Here is a 22496-nt window from a genome sequence, read left to right on the forward strand (position 1 = left end):
GTAACCATGGAGGAGGAGGGGAAGCGTGCCAATGCACTGGTTTAGTGGATTGACTACCACTATGCTAAACCCTAAACACACTGAGCTGTCTGCCGATGCACTGGTTTAGTGGATTGACTACCACTATGCTAAACCCTAAACACACTGAGCTGTCTGCCGATGCACTGGTTTAGTGGATTGACTACCACTATGCTAAACCCTAAACACACTGAGCTGTCTGCCGATGCACTGGTTTAGTGGATTGACTACCACTATGCTAAACCCTAAACACACTGAGATGTCAGGGAGGAGAAACACCACTATCCATTCCTCTTCCTGACAACACATATGTTTATGTCTCCTGTCTGTCATCCTACAAGATAGTCAAGGTTGAGTTTTCACAATCAAATGTTGACAGAATGAATGAGGATGATTTTCTTATCAGAGGAACCATCCACTCCTACCTGTTCTTTATAAATGGTGTTGCAGTTGTCATAGAATAAAACAGGTGTGATTGTGTTTGAGGAGGCTTGGCAGGAAGAATGACAGATGAAAACACACACACACACACAGCTTGCATATAACGTGGTGTCCATGCAGATGAAACCTTACTCCACTTTCTCCAGTTCAGGAAGTACCATCAGACACAGCTGGCAGAATGGCTCTGCAAGTCATGGCCATAACATAGTTACAACATTAGACTAGAGGAGACATGTCATGGCCATAACGTAGTTACAACATTAGACTAGAGGAAACATGTCATGGCCATAACGTAGTTACAACATTAGACTAGAGGAGACATGTCATGGCCATAACATGGTTTCAACATTAGACTAAAGGAGACATGTCATGGTCATAACAGAGTTACAACATTAGACTAGAGGAGACATGTCATGGCCATAACATAGTTTCAACATTAGACTAGAAGAGACATGTCATAGCCATAACATAGTTTCAACATTTGACTGGAGGAGACATGTCATAGCCCTAACATAGTTTCAACATTAGACTAGAAGAGACATGTCATAGCCATAACATAGTTTCAACATTAGACTAGAGGAGACATGTCATGGCCATAACATAGTTTCAACATTAGACTAGAAGAGACATGTCATAGCCATAACATAGTTTCAACATTAGACTGGAGGAGACATGTCAAAACCAATAACATAGTTTCAACATTAGACTAGAAGAGACATGTCATAGCCATAACATAGTTTCAACATTAGACTGGAGGAGACATGTTATAGCAATAACATAGTTTCAACATTAGACTAGAGGAGACATGTCATAGCCATAACATAGTTTCAACATTAGACTGGAGGAGACATGTCATGGTAGAGGTGTAGTAAATCTACATCTTAAACATGACCAGTGACATATACCATCCTATTTACCATACTGTGTTAGGATCATGGTGTACCGTGACAACGGAAATGACACAGAATCTAGGGACTAAGTATAGACAGTACAGATCTCAGAGTTGTTCTGAGAGTGTGACGGAGAGAGATAGACAGAGAAAGAGAGGGAGAGAAAAAGCGGGGCCATATGTTCCCATGTTGCAGAGCTGCAGTCAGAGTTGCTCTTGGTCCAGAGAGCAGCCTGCTGGTTGGATAATCCCTCAGCATGGTGGGCGGCTCAGAGTCACAGTCATTAAGGGCCCATATTACATTCACTGTTACGATTTACAATATCAGCCTTACATTGACACCATTAGGCACATGTGTTGACCCACGAGTGGCAGCTTAACTTGCAATGGTTGTCCATTTGTCAGGGGTAACCTTTGTCTCCATGGTAACAGGCACTGTCGTGTCCATCATCGTTGACTTGATGGAAATTATGTTTATCCAGATTCAGCGTTGCCATGTGATTTCAAGATGTCCATTTTCTCCCCACTACAAATTCCTGCTATGTCCCCTGTATCTCTATGTGTGTATCATGTTAGCTATTTTATGTGCCTGCTTTATCTGTGTTTAATGTGTTTTTTCACCATATGTTTGCTTAAATGTATGTTCTTTGCTCTCTCTCTCTCTCCCTCTACTCTCCTCTCTTCTCTCCTCGTGTTGCAGGTAAAAGTGATGATGCGTATCTGCCCCTCCCTGGAGGCTCCTGATTCGTCAGAGTCCATGTCCTTCCTGAAGGTGGACCCCAGGAAGAAGCAGCTGACCCTTTACGACCCCTCGGTCAACGACCACGCCAACTCAGGGCACAGGAGAGCCACCGTGGCCGTCCCAAAGATCTTCGTCTTCGACGCAGTGTTTACCCAGGATGCCTCTCAAGTAAGGACCAAGCAATTGAGGAGTCTGTGTGTGTGTGTGTGTGTGTGTGTGTGTGTGTGTGTGTGTGTGTGTGTGGCAGTGTGTGTGTGTGTGTGTGTGTGTGTGTGTGTGTGGCAGTGTGTGTGTGTGGCAGTGTGTGGCAGTGTGTGTGTAGGGGGACACTCTTTCAAGGGTAGGAGGATATCTTCATGCTGGCTGGGTGCGGTCCAGGGGCTTAGTAGAAAAATGCCTGTCTTTGGTTGGGGGTATTCTTCCCATTATGGGCCTCAACAGCTGGCCCTTTTAAGTCTGGGGAATTAATTTAATTCAGTCCACTTATATCTAACCTCTCCTTTCATAGTCCAGTTATATCTAACCTCTCTTCTCCCAGTCCAGACCTTATAGTCTATTCGAGCCATTCCCAAATTAAGATCAAAATGGAAGGGCCAGACATTGAGGACATGTAACATCCAGACAAAAATGTTCCATAGAGGTCTGTTTAGAAACATTTCTCAACAAAACCATTGAGATTTCCATTGATCACTCAGTATCTTCTGAACTGATTGTTGAAGAGATGAGATCTAGCAGTGAGGCAACATGCTGTTAGTACCTACTAAAAAGGGAACATAAACCATTGACTCACGCTTTGTGTTGCTCCCCATAGAGCGTACAATCTTTAGGTTTGAGAAGCTGAACCATTAGGGATCTCATCAAGCATTGGTAGAGTCAATAGCTACAGGGTCTACAGCATGGATCAGTGTCTCCACAGTGGGGGTAAGGTTCAGAGCTTCCTCCATCAGATACATCTCCTCCACAGTAAGCCAGCTGATATGAGCTGATAGCCCTGCTCCTGCTCCAGTAAGGCAGACTGAGACGAGGCTGCTAGACTGTGCCGCTGGGACCACACTGCTGGCGGCTAACAGTAACAGAAAGCTGTTCTGCAGTAAGAGGCCTTCTTATCTGTGTTATGTATGGGAGGAGATCTCTGTCTGCAGCAGAAGCCTTGCCCCAGTGGAGCCATGGTGGTGAAACAGATTGTAAAGATGAGCCACACATTGCAGCATTTGTTCCTTTTGACGACGCCCATCTTCCTGATGCTCCTCCAGTGTTTGATAGCTAGAATAATGTTTTTGTAGAAATAATTGGGAATTCTCAAATTGAAAATACTTTGTACGTGTATGTGTTTGGCAATGACTTGATATTCCTATTATGTTGGAATGTACACAATTCTAAAAGGGGAATGGCAGATATACGCTCTTTAACCACTCCATCTCTCTTTATCTATCTCTCTCTTTCTCCCTCTCTCCTTGCAGGCAGAGGTGTGCTCAGGGACAGTGTCTGAGGTCATCCAGTCTGTGGTGAACGGTGCGGACGGTTGCATCTTCTGCTTCGGGCATGTCAAGCTTGGTAAGCAAGCTCCGCTACTCAACTGAAATCTGGCAAAAGGACTTTGTTAGACAAAGAAAAGTCTCCCTTTATCGGTTTGATGCCCACATTCACAAATGGATTAGTGGTGCAGTGGAGTGGGCTGAGGAGAAAAGAAGACAGTGGGGAGGGGCTAGTGAGAGATGGTGGGGGCTTGAGGGAGGGAGACTTCTATATAGAGGCTGCAGGGAACAGTCTTGAATTAAAACCACTGTAATTGACCTGGACTCTTCACCCAGTCTGGGTGAAAAGTCTAATTGAGTCACCCTTTTCTTCTCCGATGTGCTCATCCTCCAGGAATTGCTCCTTGAATCACCCCCTTCGTAAGTTCTTAGAGATACAGTAGATTCCCAATCAACAGGTGTAATGCATTTTCCTCTCCTCTACACATTCCAGACAGTATTACTAGGGTTTCTTAGTTTTTCGAAGGGAAATTAGCAGCAGGCTGTTGCCAACAGCACAGGACATGTATATTAATATCTCCATCCCCCTTCCCCGCCGTCTCTCACCCTCTCCTCCGTCTCCAGGCAAAACCTTCACCATGATTGGCAAAGACGGCTCCACCCAGAACCTCGGCATCGTGCCCTGCGCCATCTCCTGGCTCTTCAATCTCATTAACGAGCGTAAGGAGAAGACGGGCACGCGCTTCTCTGTCCGTGTGTCTGCCGTGGAGATCTGTGGGAAGGACGAGGCGCTGAAGGACCTCCTGTCTGAGGTGTCCACGGGAAGCCTTCAGGACGGACAGTCCCCAGGGGTCTACCTGCGTGAGGACCCTATCTGTGGCACTCAGGTGAGGAAAAAAGGTGGCCAGATGCGTGCCTGTTGTCCTCCCTTTCTTTGTTCTCACTCTCTATTTCTCTCACTCTCTGTCTCTCTCTCCCTGTCTGGTATATATTAGTGTCTGTGTATTGATCTGATTCTCACTACTACCTACCTCTGTCTACCCCAAAGATGATCTGTTTTCTTTCATATCTCAGGTCTTTCCTGTGTACTCTGAGCCCATATTTCCCTGTCTTACCTATCTCAATAATCCCTGCGCTTTATTCTCACCAAAGCCATTCACAATATCGCTGTCTTTCTTCATACCTTTTTATTGACTCCCCTGTCAGCATGCTTGAGCATCTATTACTCCTGCATTAGCTCTGGCCCTCTGGATAGCAATGGGACTAACTTGGGGGTGGGGGTGGGGGTGGGGGGGATTTGAAGGCACTGACAGGTGTTGCCGTCAGATGTTGTTTTTTTGGGCTCTGTGTGGAACATGACCTCAAAGGCTGCCTGGAGTCCTGTGAAGCTTCTCAAGGCTTCTCCTCCAACCACGTGGTGTGGGCCCCCTACTAGATGCCCCCTTTCCTCCCATTCCCCACTCCCCCCTCTCCATACCCCACCACCACAACATCCGTGTGGAGGGAAGTGCCCCTGCCTCCTGCTCCTCCATTACCTTCCATAATCCCACTCCCTCTGTGTGCATACCTGTTTCTTTAATTGCCCCCAAGACCCAATCTAGTGGGTAAGAAATGTGTGCCTAGGTCCAATTACCTGGCTATCCTCTCTCTCTCCTCTTTCTCTTTCCTTCCTCCAATTCCTCCAACTATTTTTCATACTCTCTCCTTCTCTTTATTTTACCCCCCCTTACCCTTACCTCACCTCTCTCTTCCCCCCTCAGCTCCAGAACCAGAGTGAGCTCCGCGCCCCCACGGCAGAGAAGGCAGCCTTCTTCCTAGACGCGGCCATTGCAGCACGCAGCACCAGCAGGCCCGACTCAGATGAGGAGGAGAGACGCAACTCTCACATGCTGTTCACACTGCATATCTACCAGTACCGCATGGAGAAGAGCGGCAAGGGAGGCAGTGAGTACAACTGCTACTACTTCTACAGGTAGTCTAGCAGTTAAGAGTGTTTGGCCAGTAACCGAAAGGTCACTGGTTCGATTCCCCAAGCCGGCAAGGTGGGAAAATCTGCAGCTCTGCCCTTGAGCAAGACAGTTAACCCCCAACAACAACCCCGGGCACCGATGATGTCAATTAAGGCAGCCTCATGCATCTCTATGATTCAGAGGGTTTGGGTTAAATGTGGAAGACACATTTCAGTTGAATGCATTCAGTTGTGCAACTGACTAGGTATCCCTTTTACTACCACTACTACACTAAGCATATCAATCATTACTACATGATTTGAGGCGCTCTCTGATCTCTAGTGTCACTCTGTGTGTTTTTGACAGTGATGGTGTCATATTTTCATTCATCATTCTACTATACTATTTATAATTTGCCCATTCGATTCAACAAATGCTCTGGCCTTTTCGATTCATCCTCCAGAGATGAATGCACTGAACCATATTGCTGCACATGAACAGATTTTTTTTTTCACTTGCTGATTACGGACTTAATCGAGTAAAGGAAATGACCAAGAATTGAATGATGATGACTTTATTATGCCTTAATGATAGTGTTACTTAGCAGATGTAATTCCCCCCATCAGTTCTGCTGCTGAAAATAGTAGTACTATAGATATCTGTGCTGTCAGAGATTACCATCATAGCCATAGGAGACTTTACTGCACTGGGCTAGATTGTGGATAAAGCCGCAATAAATCTGAATGGATAACAAGCCTCCAGCCTCTCATTTGGAATGTTTATGGATGGGTGAAAAAAATAGACTTGTTTGCATTCATGGGTTGTGCTTAGCGGAACGAGAGCGTGGATTTGAAGCACACAATTTCTAAGTCTTGCTGACAAGAGTTTAATGGTTCGCCGCTGCCGCCTAGTCCCTCGGGAGGCTGAAAAGATTTGTCATGGGACTTCGGATCCTCAAAAAGTTCTACAGCTGCAACATTGAGATCATCTTGACTGGCTGCACCACTGCTTGGTATGGTAACTGCACCACCCTCTATCGCAAAGCGCTACACAGGGTGATACAGACAGCCCAGGACCTCTATATCAGGTCAGAGGAAGGCACGAAAAATGGCCAAAGACTCCAGCCACCCAAGCCAAAGACTGTTCAGTCTGCCAAACAGTACTGAACCATCGGTTCTCGGACCAACAGGCTACCCACAAGACAGCTAAATATCTTGCACTGACTATATGTACACACTCACACAGAAACTACATACACACTTTTTTTATTTTATTCTTATTTTCAATGACAGCCTAGGAACACTGGGTTAACTGCCTTGTTCAGGGGCAGAACAACAGATTTTTACATTGTCAGCTCGGGGATCCGATCTTGCAACCTTTCGGTTACTAGTCCAACGTTCCAACCACTAGGCTACCTGCCACCACACACATACACACACACACACACACACACACACACACACACACACACACACACACACACACACACACACACACACACACACACACACACACACACACACACACACACACACACACACACACACACACACACACACACACACACACACACACACACACACACACACACACACACACACACACACACACACACACTTTTACACTCATCATATGCTGTTGCTACTCTGTTCTTTATTTTACTCTTATTATTATCTATCCTGATACCTAGTCACTTTACCCTGCCTTCATGTACATATCTACCTCAAATACCTCATATCCCTGCACATTGATCTGGTACTGGTACTCCCTGTATATAGCTTCATTCTTGTGTAAAGGCTCGTAAGCAAGCATTTCACAGTTAAGTCTACACTTGTTATATTTGATTTGATTAGATTTTAATCTGAAATAAAATATCAGTGACCTACATTACAATGTGCTGCCCCTCTGCTGAAAAACATTTTGAGAAATTCTGCTCCCCTTCCATCTAAACTGAATCAATGTATACTTTTACTTTCATAGCACAGCCCCCCAAACTAGTCATCATCTCCAATGACTATTTAGGTACCAAATACAGTGATTGTCCTCCTTTGTTTTGTATATATGTGACAACAAGATACTTTTATGTGTCTGGAACGTTATTACCTGTCTGTTAAACTGAGACAATCTCAGCCCAGATTTGAATCACTTCAGACCGAGAGGCTTACTCATGAATAAATCAGACTGCCATGTCTGGTCTGGTCTGGACTGTGCCACTCCTGACTGTAAGGCGCAGCAGCAGCATGTGGGAACCCTTCAGAGGGAGTGTCTGACTGTGTCTGTGCTGAGAAATAACTTCACCTGGCTCTTCCTCCTGTGTCATCTACAGTGTCGGGCGGACGGAGCAGGCTGCACCTCATAGACTTGGGGAGCTGTGAGAAGGTCCTCAGTAAGAGCCGAGACGGAGGGGGAGGCCTGTGTCTGTCTCTCACTGCACTGGGAAACGTTATCATGGCTTTAGCCAATGGAGCCAAGCACGTACCTTACAGGTAGGGGAACTAGTACTGAACTTTCTATCTATACCTTGAATATGTAATATGCAAAGGAGTCGAGTCATGTAATGAACATGTTCGAGACAAGTTTATGCAAGTACATTTAACTTGACTATCAAGGCTGTGTTTATCTAGCGTGCTATAGACTTAAAGAAATATCTCAGTGTTAGCTATGTAGTTTGCTACACTATGGAATCAGAAATGAGGTGAAGAGCTAGAACGTTTCATTTGGGGAATGCAGTGCAGACAAAGTGTGAAATGGGGAGAGCGAGCGAAAACGGGAGGAAATATACTATAAAAGGAGCGTTCAGCTTAGAACCCGACATAACAGTCGAAGAACCAGTTCTTCCAAATGTGATATTCAAAAAATCTCTGGCAACCCAGACTAATATAAGGCGTAGAGAACCGTGGTTGAATGTAAACCGACACTGATATAAGGCACTGAAACATCCTGCCATTTCCTGAGCAGTGATGATGATGATAGTGTGTGAACGTATCATTTCTAGGGACAGCAAACTGACGATGCTGCTGAGAGAGTCGCTGGGGAACATTAACTGCAGAACTACAATGATCGCCCACATCTCTGACTCCCCTGCCAACTACACTGACTCCCTCACCACCATCCAGCTGGCCTCACGCATCCACCGCATGAGGAAGAAGAAGTCCAAGGTTTGTGTCTGGACTTGCAGAGCTTTCAGTATCATACATTGTTTACATTGATTAATAGACATGGGTATTCTCCATTTGAACAGTAGCATATTTCGATGTACAGGGAACTGTTTTGATGAGGGAAAGCCATAGATTTTCACAGTTATAATAAGTATTTAGTGATTTCTAGAGTGTATTACAGTGGCTTTATTAGCAGAAGTTGCACTGTTCACCATTTCATGTAGTAGCCTATTCGTAACTGAGATCTTGAAAAAGCTATTCCCACTTTACTGTAAATTGGAGGCCATGGTATGAAATTAATCAGGGCCTCTCTTAATGCAAGATTATTAATTCCATAATTCAGAGTTAGTTTTTCTTGCCTGCTCAACACATAATCATGTAATCAATAGGGCTGCCTAACAGGGTTGGGCTCAATTTCAATTTAGGCAGTCAATTCAGGAAGTAAACTGAAATTCCAATTTAATGATTGAACAAATCAGCATACATTTTTACTGACTTCTCAATTAACTGAAAAGGAGAAGCTATTTATGTCAAAAGTTAGAAGAATGTGGGATTTTAAATTCAAATCACTTCCTGAATTGACTGCCTTCAATTAGAATTGATCGCAACCCTAATGCCTAAGGATGTGTGTAATGCATGCCCTCGGATTCGGGAAATATATACTCCAGATAATTAGGTGTAATGACAGCATGTATTTATTTAGCATCTGTCTTCGGCGTAATTATAATGCATTCTACGGACACTGATTCATATTATTGACATTCATTTCAGTGTGCCTATTGATGTTCAACATGTAACCTTTAAATGTATTGACTGGCGATTTTAAAGTAATTTATATTTGCCTTACGATGTATTCCACCGTGAATTCATTATGCGATTGAATTAACTGTAAATCTACAGCAGGAAATGGGAAAATGGTGGAGAAAATTATATAGACTTTTTCAATAAGTCTAAAGTAAAAATGTTATGTCTTGAACATGTGAATTATGCAGAAAGTCTAAGTATGTAGCACATTCACGTGCTAAGCACATTTCCTATATACACTGTTTTGTAAGTCTCTGTATGTTTCTGTGTTGCAGTATGCATCCAGTTCCTCTGGAGGGGAGAGCTCCTGTGAGGAGGGGAGGATCCGTCGGCCACCTCACCTCAGACCCTTCCACCCCCGGACGGTGGCCCTGGACCCAGACCTGCCCTCCCTGCTCAGCGACCCAGACTACTCCTCCAGCAGCGAACAGTCCTGTGACACCGTCATCTATGTGGGGCCGGGGGGCGCCGTCATCTCAGACCGGGAGCTAAGTGACAACGAGGGCCCCCCCACCTTCGTTCCCATCATCCCCTCCCTGAACAGGAAGCGGTCTGGGAAGGAGGGCCCCCTGGACAGGGATCACTTCTTCAAGTGCAACACGTTTGCTGAGCTGCAGGAGCGCCTGGAGTGTATCGACGGCAGCGAGGAGCCTACAGCGTTTGTTGGAGAGGCCAGGGGAAGTCAGGCCAGCCCCAAGGTGGACAGCAAAGCAAAGGAATGCCCTGGCTCTGTTTCCCCAAAGACTGTAACTAAAGTCTCCTCCTCCCAGGAGAACATATCACCTAAACTTGCTCCTAAATCTGTAGCCATTCCTCCATCCAGTAGCCCCCATATCAGCCCTTCTAAGTCTAAACTGGAACATTCCAGAGGGGTGTCACAGAGCATATGTAGAACAAGTGCTGATGGTGAGAAGGTGATGTCAGAGAGCAGAGCAAGCCCATTCATACAGGGTGTGGCCACGGTGCCAGCCTCTGAGCCAGTAGTACGGGAGAAGGTTTACTTCAACAAGAAGCCCTTACCCAAGCCTGCTCCCCCTCCCCCACAGCAGAGAGACTCAAGCAGGGGCAACGGAGAGGCAGAGGAGAGGTCCCCCACCAGAATGCCCCCTGTGGGAATGAGCCATCAGGTTGGAAAACAGGGGGAGTCTGGGGACCCCTTCCTTGATAGGACCCAGACCAGGGGACCTGTAGAGGTGTGCCAGCTACGCTCCACCCTGAGAGAGAGGTACATGGACAGGGACAACCTCCGGGCTACGGTCACCCTGCAGCAGCCTGTGGAGTTGAACGGAGAGGATGAGCTGGTGTTCACTGTGGTGGAGGAGGTTTCCATCGGCAGCATCATAGACAGCGGGCGGCCCTCCAGCATCATCAGCTTCAACAGCGACTGCTCCCTGCAGGCCCTTGCCTCCGGCTCCCGGCCCGTCAGCATCATCAGCAGCATCAACGATGAGTTTGACGCCTACACATCTGCTGTGAGGGGTGCAGAGGTCAACATCGAGGTGCTCACCCCCTTACAGGATGACTCATTTGTGTGTGTGGGCAGCAGGGGCTCGTCCATCAGCTCCTGGCTCAGCGAGGTCAGCGTCTGTACTCTGGAGAGTGAAAGGGTACACTCTGCAGACGTTTTCCTCCCACAGACTAAGCACATCGGCCCAGACGGCACCTTCTACCTGGATTCCATGGGTATGTTCCACTGTGAATCATCCCGAAGGGATGCCAAGAACTCCCTGAACGACAGTGGCTTTAGCTTTTCTGAACTGGACAGTGACAGCACAGCACCTAGCAAACTGTCCCTGACAAAGTGCCCTCTGTCTCCCGAGTCAACCAAAGGATCCCTCAGATTCCCATCCAAATCAGCTAAAGTTAACTCTCTCAGCTCCTCCTCACAACCCTCCCAGGGCCCTTACATAGTCCACTCCAGTCTTCCCAGGAAAGTGAAACCTACCTCATCAATAGCCTATAGTAGCAGCAGCAGTCGTGAACCACAGAGACAGGAAGTCAAGCAGGAGGACCCCTGGCAGCGCATTGTCAACCACTCTGAACCTCAGCTTCCAGACTCCAGCGCCCCCAGCAAGCTCCCCAGAACCCCAGTAAGTGGCATTCCCTGCCGCAAAGCTGGTGTTGTCAACAGCAATGGTGTATCTCGCCCACCCAAGGTGCAGGGTTCTACCTCAGCTCAGAGGGTGGTGGACGGCTGTGAGAAGTCCACCAGTAAGAAAGCGGAGCCCCCCAGCAAGATGCCTCAGCTCAGACGAGGGGCCACCACCCTGGGCACTGTGCCTGTCATCCACGTCTCCCCAGAGACCAAGGCCACAACCCAGAACATCACCACTACAACCAACATTCTCAAGTTCTCCTCTCTGGGGAAGAATGGAAAGGCAAATGGGCAGCAAGCCAGCATGCTCCCCAAACCTGGTGGTACCTCACCTCCTCCACCTCCAGTGCGTAAGTCCAGTCTGGATCAGAAGAACAGGCCTCTGCTGCCCCAAAGTGCCTTAAAGTCTGTGTACGGTGAAGCAGGGAGGCCCAAACTTACCAGGGGGGCGGTGTCAGAGGATGAGCTAGAGATCCACTGCAGAGTAGACTCCAACAGCCTCAAAACCTCCAGCCTCAGAGGTGACTACACCCCGGCCAAAGCCACATCCAGTCTGAGGGCCAGAGGAGATGCTAGTCGGCAGCATTACGGCAGTCAGATGCCTCTGGAAAGGAGTGACAGCATGTCCATGGTGGGCTCCAAGCCCACTCTCAGTCGAGAAAACAGTGGAGCCAGCCTGGGCTGCAGCAAGTCCAGCAGATCCATTCCCAGATTCGGTGTACCAAACTCAACCAGCTCTCCCATTGCTACATTCCCAACTTCCCCCTGTTGTGCTACAGGTGCTCTAGGTAAACCTGGGCAGGTCAAAGGTAGTGTTAACCCCAGGGCACTAGGAGCGGTCAATGGAAGTAAGGACCGTTCGTTGTCAGCGAGCAACTCTAAGGGCCTGAGCTCCTCCACAAAGTCCCTGGCAGCTCCAGCAACCAGGAACCCCAATGCCAACCTTCCCCCGACTGGCAAGACCTCCGCCCCGCGAGCCACGGCAGCCGTCAGCAGCAAGCCTGGCCGGGGGACCATCATGGGCACCAAGCATGCTATGCGGGCAGCCAACAGCCGGGTCAGTGAGCTGGCATTAGGCAGCACATCAGGCAAACACCTGAGGGGCTCAGGGGACTCTGACAGTGGTAATGACAGTGGGGTGAACCTGAGTGATGACAAGTCCCCCGTGGCCATGCTGCCCTCCCCCTACAGTAAGATCACAGCCCCCAGAAGGCCGCAGCGCTACAGCAGTGGCCATGGCAGTGACAATAGCAGTGTTCTGAGTGGAGAGCTGCCCCCAGCTATGGGCCGCACAGCCCTCTTCTACCACAGCGGGGGCAGCAGTGGTTATGAGAGCATGATCCGGGACAGCGAGGCCACAGGCAGCGCCTCCTCTGCACACGACTCAATGAGTGAGAGTGGAATGTCCTCCTCAGGCCGCCCCAGGACATCCAAATCCCCCAAGAAACGCAATGGTAATAGCTCTGAACCTGTGTACATCATTATGCATTATCTATCTGATAATATCCTGAACAACAGCATACTGTAGGTTTAGTCTGGGAATGGATTGAGGCATTAAAAAATGTGAAAGTTCCATAAAATCCCAAGCATTACTCAGGTCCTTTTACAAGTTGTCTTGTTTAACCTCTCTAGGGTATGTGGGACAGTAGCGTCTCACCTCTTCAACAGCCAGTGAAACTGCAGGGCGCCAAATTCAAAACAACAGAAATCCCATAATTAAAATTCCTCAAACATACAAGTATTTTACACCATTTTAAAGATACACTTGTTGTAAATCCAGTCACAGTGTCCGATTTCAAAAAGGCAAAAAAAAGCACACCAAACGATTATGTTAGGTCAGAGCCAAGTCACAGAAAAACACAGCCATTTTTCCAGCCAAAGAGGAGTCACAAAAAGCAGAAATAGAGATACAATTAATCACTAACCTTTGATGATCTTCATCAGATGACACTCATAGGACTTCATGTTACACAATACATGTATGTTTTGTTTGGTAAAGTTCATATTTATATCCAAAAATCTGAGTTTACATTGGCGCGTTATGTTCAGTAGTTCCAAAACATCCGATGATTTTGCAGAGAGCCATATCAATTTACAGAAATACTCATAATAAACATTGCTAAAAGATACAACTTTTATGCATGGAATTTTAGATCCACTTCTTCTTAATGCAACCGCTGTGTCAGATTTCGAAAAAACTTTACGGAAAAAGCACACCATGCAATAATCTGAGTACAGCGCTCAGAGACCAACACAACCCAAACAGATATGGTAGTCAACATGCTGTGTAGTCAACAGATGTCAGAATAGCATTATAAATATTCACTTACCTTTGATGATCTTCATCAGAATGCACTCCCAGGAATCCCAGTTCCACAATAAATGTTTGTTTTGTTCGATGAAGTCCATCATTTATGTCCAAATACATCCTTTTTGTTAGTGCGTTTAGCCCAGTAATCAAAATTCATGACGCGCTATCACTAGGAGCAGACGGTTGGATTTCTTCTCAGGTTTTTGCCTGCCATATGAGTTATGTTATACTCACAGACATCATTCAAACAGTTTTAGACACTTCAGAGTGTTTTCTATCCAAATCTACTAATAATATGCATATCCTAGCATCTGGGCCTGAGTAGCAGGCAGTTTACTCTGGGCACACTTTTCATCCGGACGTGAAAATACTGCCCCCTACCCAAGAGAGGTTAAGCCCAGTCTTTGTTGTTATTTACAAGCAACTGTGTGATGTCAAACAGTCCACTTGTTAAATAATGGAGAAGGTTGTTCATGGAGGTCATAAGCCCTAACTGTTTCTACCACTCCTCAATAAAGCCTATTGTCTAAATGTTACACAGCATGTCTATAAATACCCCCGATTGCTGTGCAGATCAACTTAGACAATCTCTTGTTAAGGGTTGTTAAGGGTCAAGGTTCACTGCTGTTGACTTTATGTGTGTCATGCTGAAAGCAGACTGAGTGGTGTTCCCATCTGAAATAAGAAATACATTTCTACAGATCTCCTGAATGAAGCAGTATGCCAGAGAAGTATAGCACAGAATATCCAAACAACATCAAGGACAAACTGTCGCTTTCCCCAACTCCCCCAGGAAATGTTGTACCTCATCAATCTAACTTTTTAAAATGTGATTCTTATAGTTGGTTTTGTCACCTTTCTGATTCAGCAGAAATTAGATGTCTTTGAACTCAGTTGAACAGCAGCAGACACTTCCACTTGTTCCAGCTGTCTTAGATTTATGCAGTCAATCTTTTAAATTCATATTGTTTGGTAGGGATTTAAAATAGACAGTGGTGAAAGCCTTATACATATGCAATCAACAGCACACTCAGGAGGCCTGTGTAAAGCTGGCTATCTCTTTACATCTCAGTCTCATACATATTTACTAATAGATAGAGCTGTACAGCTCGGCCCTGGCAGATATTACCATTGTATATTTCCAGCAGTAATTGAGGTGCCTGTCTGTCTGTGTCTCTCCAGGGCTACAGCGGAGGCGGCTCATCCCGGCCCCCCTGCCAGACACCTCGTCACTGGGGAAGGCTGGCACAGCTGGCCAGTGGGTGGACCTGCCGCCCATGTTAGGACCACTGAAGGAACCCTTCGAGATCAAGGTGTACGAGATCGACGATGTGGAACGGCTCCAGAGGCGACGACAGGAGGACTTGGTTGAGGTGAGTGAAGGGTCATGCTTACTGTCTGTAATACAAGCTCCCCATACTGTTACTCCACTTATTTTAGAGTCATTAGGTTTAAGTTCATCACTACATACAGTACATGCTGCTTAGCAATGTCAAGCTCAGCAATAGTCTGCACGTGTCACATTGATCTCAATATTCTGAATGTGCTACGTTGAAGTCAGGCATGCAGACCCAGCGCCAGGATAAAGTGACTAAGGGGGCAGTGGAAATCGGTGAGGGGGCACAATTATTTGGGGTTCTTGCATTTGAATTATATTAAAGTCTGCTTATGTCACGCAATACCATAATCAACATAAAAGTTAAAATACCGAGACCATAGAGTGCTTTTGACCAAGAAGTGACAAATTGTTGCACTCTATCAGCACCATGGACAGCACCCTACACGCTAAAGCGAGGCTTTTGAAAACCTAGGCTGGTGTCTAAGGAAGTCATTTTGCCATTCCATACCCTAGGTTTTTGCTGAAATGACACCACTGGCAACACCACCAAGATTTTGATTTTAAAAAACAACCAGCTAGATTGTTCTTACCTTTTCAGAAGAGTTTGCAGCTGATTCTCTGTGGAACTTCCTGAGTAATCGATCATTCCATTCTCCCCGAAATCTTCATGTAAGATCCCCCTCAAATGCCAGTTGGATTAGTTGAGCTTTCCTCAGGTGTACTGTAGCATGCTTCTTCTGTGCTGACTGAACACGTTTGTCAAAGTGGAAAATGAGTTCTCGCATGTAGCTGTGGACGCCCCAAAGGTCAATCCATGTGTCAGTCCAGTAAGCACGGTCGGCATAGCGGAGAGAGGCCCAGAGAATCGTTGCAGGATATCAAGTGGGGTCCATATCGTCCTCATTGGAGCCAGAGCGGGCAATTTCAGTCTGCAAAAACTGGCGAGCGACACTAAACTCAGCTTCCACCAAATCAAAAAAAAAATATTATTGTTTTTTATATTTTAATTTAACCTTTATTTAACTAGGCAAGTCAGTTAAGAACAAATTCTTATTTACAATGATGGCCTACACCGGACAAACCCGGACGACGCTGTGCCAATTGTGCACCACCCTATGGGGCTCCCAATCACGGCCGGTTGTGATACAGCCTGGTTTTACTTAGATCTAGCAGTGGTTTCAACTTTTTCAATCTAGAAAGTCAAGGGCACAAAAGGCCTCCACCAATTGGCTGTTGCGTTCTCTGAATCGTTCTGACATTTCACCACTGACAGCATCCAAGAACATTATTTTACACTTTGGCTTTGTGTGGGTACGTTGGCGAAGGCAATTTCTGATATTCATCGTGGCAGTGAGCTAGCTAAATAGGCTAAGGTTAATAGCACTAATGTTTTTAACAGCTAGCTAAGAAGCTAACTAAACTCTGTAGTGGTGGGGCGTGAGGCAGAGTTGAGTGAAGCAGCGTCAACAGTAAACTTGACCGCGCCCGTATAAATTAAAATCAAATATTACAGGTAGAGGCGTATTACGTTATTCGCTTAGCCTACCACAGATGAAAAGTGTTTTTCCCGCTTTTTATGGAAACATCATACCTAACTGTCATACCTAACTGCCCCAGTGGCTTTCCATAGCCCCCCTGCACACACCGCGGAACGCTCTATCCACTGTGCTGACAGAGCAGCGGAGATACAGATTTTGCATCAACCTGTCACTCAATAATTGTTTATATTTTCATATCGGGACATACAACTAAAACTGAGGGGGCACAAGTTTTAACTGAGAGTGTTAAGCCTCCCTTTGCCCCCTGGTGGAGTCGGGCCTATAGGCATGACATCGTGGGAAGGTCTTAGCTCACTCTTTCTCAGGTTCTTATTAAAGAACAAGGTGAAAATATGCATCTGAGATGTTTGATCTTTAGTCTGGCCAATGGCGAATCCCAAAGTCTTTATGTGTCTGTGTGACCAGGAATGTGAAGAGATCAGGAGGCAATTACTGTCTGGCGTTAATTGCTTTAGATATGACTGATCGCTGGGGCTCACTGCTGGTGCTGATTGACAGAGGGGGAAGGAGTGGTGGTGGTGGAAAGAGCAGTCCAGGAATGTGTGATGAATGTGCATCCCCCCTCTACATCCCCACACCCTATCAGCCATCACCATGGCCCATCCCTGGCTGCCTGATGGCTCTTTATGGCTGGCTCCACTTGCCACGTGTCATTAACTGCTCCCACAAGTTAGAGGCAGCCAGACAGGAATTTGTTAAGAGAAGATTTTAAATCAGCTGGATGGTGGTTTGATTTAGTTTCGATTAGGAAAAGATGATCTTCAATTTGTCTTTCCCAACCATCACTGGCTGAATGGCTGGTAATGAAGTGCTTTGCCTCGCACATCCCCCACTGTTCCCGGGCCAGTTTTGGAATACCATGCAATGTGTGCATCATGGCTGGTTTCCGTGCTTGTATTCTCAGATGTCTATTTGTGTGCACATGGCTTTTTCTGTGTACATACAGTATTCATGCATGTTTGTGTGTTGTATTTGTTTGAGAGATCATGAGATCATTACTCTGTCTAGAGTACAAACATATTTTTTACATTATGTATTTTATTTTCCTCTCTTTTCTCATCTTTAGCATCCATTCCAGGATGTTGAGAAGGTATGTTGATTTTGCTGGATGGCTGAGGCTTGATTATTCTTTAATGGGAGTTGGGGAATAGTTTGGAGTAAGGGTTAAGAGGGGAAGAACAGGAAGTAATTGGATTGTTCGAGTTGCATGCACATATCTCAAATTAGGTTTGTTCTATTGTGACAGGAAATGTTAATACACACAACTGTGTCTGTATATCCTGCAATTCTTCAGCAGCAACAAAAATGCTAGTGAATGACTATTATTATTCTTTATTTCAAACAGTTCCTTAGTCACTCACCTCTCTCTCTCTCTCTCTCTCTCTCTCTCTCTCTCTCTCTCTCTCTCTCTCTCTCTCTCTCTCTCTCTCTCTCTCTCTCTCTCAGGGCCTGCTGTACTTCAACAGTAAGCTGAAGGTTCTGGAGCGGCGGCAGCAGCAGATCAGGGAGCTGAAGGTCAAACATGAGGCACTTAAGGAAGAGCTAGAGGACACCAAGACCCGGCTGATGATGGACCCTTGCAAGTGGATAGGAGAGTGTGAGTGTCTGCTACATTATTCTACCAGGATTGGGGCATATGGAGATGTACACATTTTTATTATTAATGTTACCTACAAAAATAGAAAGTTATCTTCCTATTGAAAGTTAACTTGATTCTGTGGACAGTCTTCCAGTTTTCAGTTGATTGTGTGTCACCAGAACTTTACTCCTCTGCTCTCCTGTCTCTTCTCATCCAGTTGAGGTGGACCAGGATTTGGACAAGGAGTCCCAGGAGTACCTGCAGGCCCTGGGTCAGGTCACAGAGGAGCTGGAGTTCTGTGTCAACCTATGCAAGTCACGTGTCATGATGGTGACCTGCTTCGACATCAGTGTGGCATCACCGCCCAACACTCAAGAGGGACTGCGAGAAGTGGAAGTCTGACAATGAGCAAAAGAAGAGATGGAGAATCAAGGAAGTGAGAAAGGAAGAATTATGAAATGTAGCAGTCAGTTCATAGTTATTGCTGGAATGAAGTGACAAGAAAAACAAAAAAGATAAAAGATGAGACAAACGAGCTGGGTGTCTTTGCATGGAGACAGGAGATCTGAACCGACTTATCTGCAGTGCCTCGTTCTGGACATGTTCATGTTGGAATGGGAGATAAGTGTGTGCACAGACACACCAGTTTCTGTGTTCCAGCATGATGAGAGAGAGGCCATCATTTACCCACGAGTCATTCAACGAGACCCGGAAGTGCCTTTTTCACTCGACTTATTTTGAGTCATTATTTTTTGTATGGTGCTAGTATCATAACCAGCATACCTAAACAAACCCTGAACATATTCCTTTTAAGAAATAATTATTTTATATTGCATTGTATAGTGTATTTATATGATTATGCTGTGTGTAAAATATAATTTCTAGGTAAAAAAAAGAAAAAAAGAAGAGCAATAAGCTAATGTTATTGCGTTCCCAAACTTTGCCTTTTCTCATGTTTCAAACCAACCTCAGTCAGCATTTTGCCCATGTTAATCCAGCCTCTTGCGCCTTATGTTATCTTTCTGGTTCAGTAGTCTACCTTTTAAAACAGGTCTGTGTTATCTTGTCAAAGACTCAATTTACTGTTATCACTCAGCCACTGCCAGCTGAAAGCTAGCAGGGTTGAATAAATGTTTCTTCCCTCCAGTTGCCTTGATCACAAGGGGTCCCAGTGGAGGTGCTGAGATGGGTGATGGTGGAGGTGTAGAGAAGGGGAGAGGAAAGTATGTGGTATGTGGGGCGGAGCTGTGTTTGCCCTTGTTTATTTAATTGGAGATGTGGCAACGGCAGAACACATCAATCAGAAGGGTCACCATACAGGGCCTGCTCCCAACAGGCTGTGTGTACGCCATGATTCATGGTTGTGACAGTTGGCTCTCTCCAGTGCTCTGTGCTAGGGGTGTCCAGAGTCAACCTGACAGACCTCTGTCACCCTCCCTGTACCCCCAGAGCGATGGGGAAGCATGCTGAGTATTATTCCCAGGCACAGAGGTGCTCGTCAGTGCTCCTATTTTATCCCTAGACGGGCCTCTACTGGGTTCTACTGACACAAACAAAAGGGCATAGATGAGATGCCACAAGCAAGCGTCATTCTATGGCTATTTTGTGGTGTGCTCTTTTAAGTGGTGCCAAGCCTTGGTTCTATGCATTCCAACATTCTCACTTCCACTATAAGAATACCCTCCATAAAGCACTAAGATCAACAGCACAGACCGTTTGCAATGACTCAGAACCCTCTCTGAGTTATGCTTCAAAGCTACACATATTACACATATAGCACTTCTCTCCAACCTTCTACTTTCTTTACTAATTTAACCGGATGTCTCAATCAAAGACTAGGACAGGCTCCAAGAGGACAGTGTCCTAAATAAAGGCCGTGAGAAACCACAGTTTCCTGTGTTTACATGCAGTGAAGAAATTGCCGCCTTCAGATTTAGACGTTGTTTGGCAAATACAATCAATCAACTAGCTGTATGTAGCTGCCAGAGTGTTTGTGTTTTAATCACTTCTCTGAAAATGGTGTGGACAAAGAAGATGAACTGGTTTTGGTTATCTAGAGTAAGAAACTGGATTTGGTTATCTAGAGTAAGAAACTGGATTTGGTTGTATTTTGATGTGTTTGATTTATATAACTAAAATATTCATTTGTTTTCTTTCCTCTTACAAAGATATACCCTCAGGCCCTTTCTGAAGATGCTGCATGAGATTTTTTATTAATTTGTAAGAATGATTTCTATTCCATTTTTACCATTTTGATTTTAATAATATCTTTGGCTCTCGATCATGCTGGGTTAGTTTCATGACTATTAGCAAACTAAAACATTTTTTCAAGAAAGTTGATGTATGTCATATTTCATATCAAAACCCATATTTTCTAATGTCTTTGGTTTTGTATAGGATTTTCTGACCCTGTGTACAAATGTATGATATGGCAGCTCGTGTTGAGTTTTATCTGTGAATAAAATGTTTCTTCTTATAGCTGACTTGGAATGATTTTTCCTTCATTGGTTGTCTTGAAATAAACCATTATGTTTGGCCTACATAATTCAAAACCACATGACCTATTGGTCATTGGTATCCTAGCCTCTGCCAAACAACCGGATGTTCCGGTTATCAGGGGAAATGAAAAGAGAGCCTGTGACGCAACTTCTACTTTTGGACTTTAACAAGGCTACACCACAGATTTTCTAAACCCAGAGGCGCAACATCGCAAGACTTCTGGTAACTTTTGCGAAGCAGACCAAGCAAACCAGGCTGGCATTTGGGGTTAGAGAAGTCAATGAGAGAAGTGAAACATCTTCCTTAGTCGTTAATTTTCTCGCAATCTAAAGGCACAACCTAGATTAAGGCATCACCCCACACCTCTCTGATTCAGAGGAGTTGGGTTAAATGCGGAAGACACATTTCAGTTGAAGGCATTCAACTGTACAACTGACTAGGTATCCCCCCCTTTAGATTTGAGTCAATGACCTGTTTCTGCTCATGAGTTTAGCTAGCCAACGTCACCATGACATCACCTAAAAGCGTGATCGGGGATTTCTATTGGAGAAGCAGTTTCTGCATATCTTCATACTCCTGAGGTTGAAGAGGCGCTGTTGCACCTACTTCACCAGGCTGTTGATGTGAAGAGACCATTTCACTCCATCTTAACTCCTCCATATTTACTTGATTGGTTGAACAGTGCAGAAGGGAACCATCCATGATGGTTTGTTTTCTTCTTGTCAAGACCAGTATGTAGGGGATCTAGTTTCAGGCATTTCTTGTATGCCTGCTACATTAGATATTGGTACCCATAACCGTCCTCAAAACAACTAGATATGAATGTCATTGAGTTAGGTTGAGGAGAATGTAATGAAGGCCTTACCAAAGACAGTACAGTATGACAGTACAGTACAGCAGTACAGCAAATATTTAACAACAACCTGTTCCCACAGATAAGTTTTCCCCATCTGATTAATGCTACCAAAGAGCTGCTTGTGATGATTCATCTCCCAGGTGCATATGTAAGCATTTTTGTGCAATGATTTATGAAGAATAAAACTTTTTGGGGTGGGAGTTTGACAAGAATGAAATATGCAGCCATCAAATACATATTAGAGGTGCAGCAAGATTAATGACGCCTCTATCAAATATGGTTTTCTACTCCGTGTGATGCCAGGTCTCCTGGTGTGCAATATATCGTAGATGAGTGGAGATGTTGAAGTCCACCATGCTGAGTGATACCATCTTGCTTCCTCCCTGTTCATTTAATTTGATTAAAAGCGTAGTAGGATGATTTGGTGGCCTGGCAGGAGAAGCTGGTTGCTGTGTTTCTAATCAAATCCACGGGTGCATTTTGCCTTTAGCCGCACTGGGTCTGGGTGCTCTTTGACTCAGAGGGAAGGAGGGCCAACTCAGAGCTCTTAGTGGTGAAGAGAAGTGCCCCACTCTCTTGCACATTAGATGATGAGTACCATATGTTTCAAGTTTTATTTGTCATATGTACAGGATGCACATGGGATACACCGTCCAACGAAATGCTTACTTGCAGGTTCCTTCTCGACAATGCAACAACAATAAGAAATAATTAAGGAAAATAATACAAACATAAAGTAAATAACTCAGTGAAATAGAATACACATTTTAGCATAAGTATAT

General features: G+C 45.3%; 1 protein-coding gene across 1 annotated transcript in view; it reads left to right on the forward strand.

The window, feature by feature from the left end:
• LOC120059999 (kinesin-like protein KIF26A) overlaps positions 1-20837 on the forward strand; it is a 132765-nt gene extending 111928 nt beyond the window's left edge. The window contains exons 5-15 of the mRNA XM_039009074.1: positions 2049-2258; positions 3551-3644; positions 4190-4452; positions 5326-5509; positions 7841-8000; positions 8510-8672; positions 9752-11410; positions 11525-13025; positions 15065-15255; positions 18227-18377; positions 18577-20837. Coding sequence (XP_038865002.1) covers positions 2049-2258; positions 3551-3644; positions 4190-4452; positions 5326-5509; positions 7841-8000; positions 8510-8672; positions 9752-11410; positions 11525-13025; positions 15065-15255; positions 18227-18377; positions 18577-18761 — 4761 coding nt within the window. The 3' untranslated portion in view covers positions 18762-20837. The remainder of the gene's footprint in view (positions 1-2048; positions 2259-3550; positions 3645-4189; positions 4453-5325; positions 5510-7840; positions 8001-8509; positions 8673-9751; positions 11411-11524; positions 13026-15064; positions 15256-18226; positions 18378-18576) is intronic.
• The last annotated feature ends 1659 nt before the right edge of the window (positions 20838-22496 follow it).

The sequence above is a fragment of the Salvelinus namaycush genome, chromosome 15 (genome assembly GCF_016432855.1).
Source record: "Salvelinus namaycush isolate Seneca chromosome 15, SaNama_1.0, whole genome shotgun sequence".
NCBI lineage: Eukaryota > Metazoa > Chordata > Actinopteri > Salmoniformes > Salmonidae > Salvelinus > Salvelinus namaycush.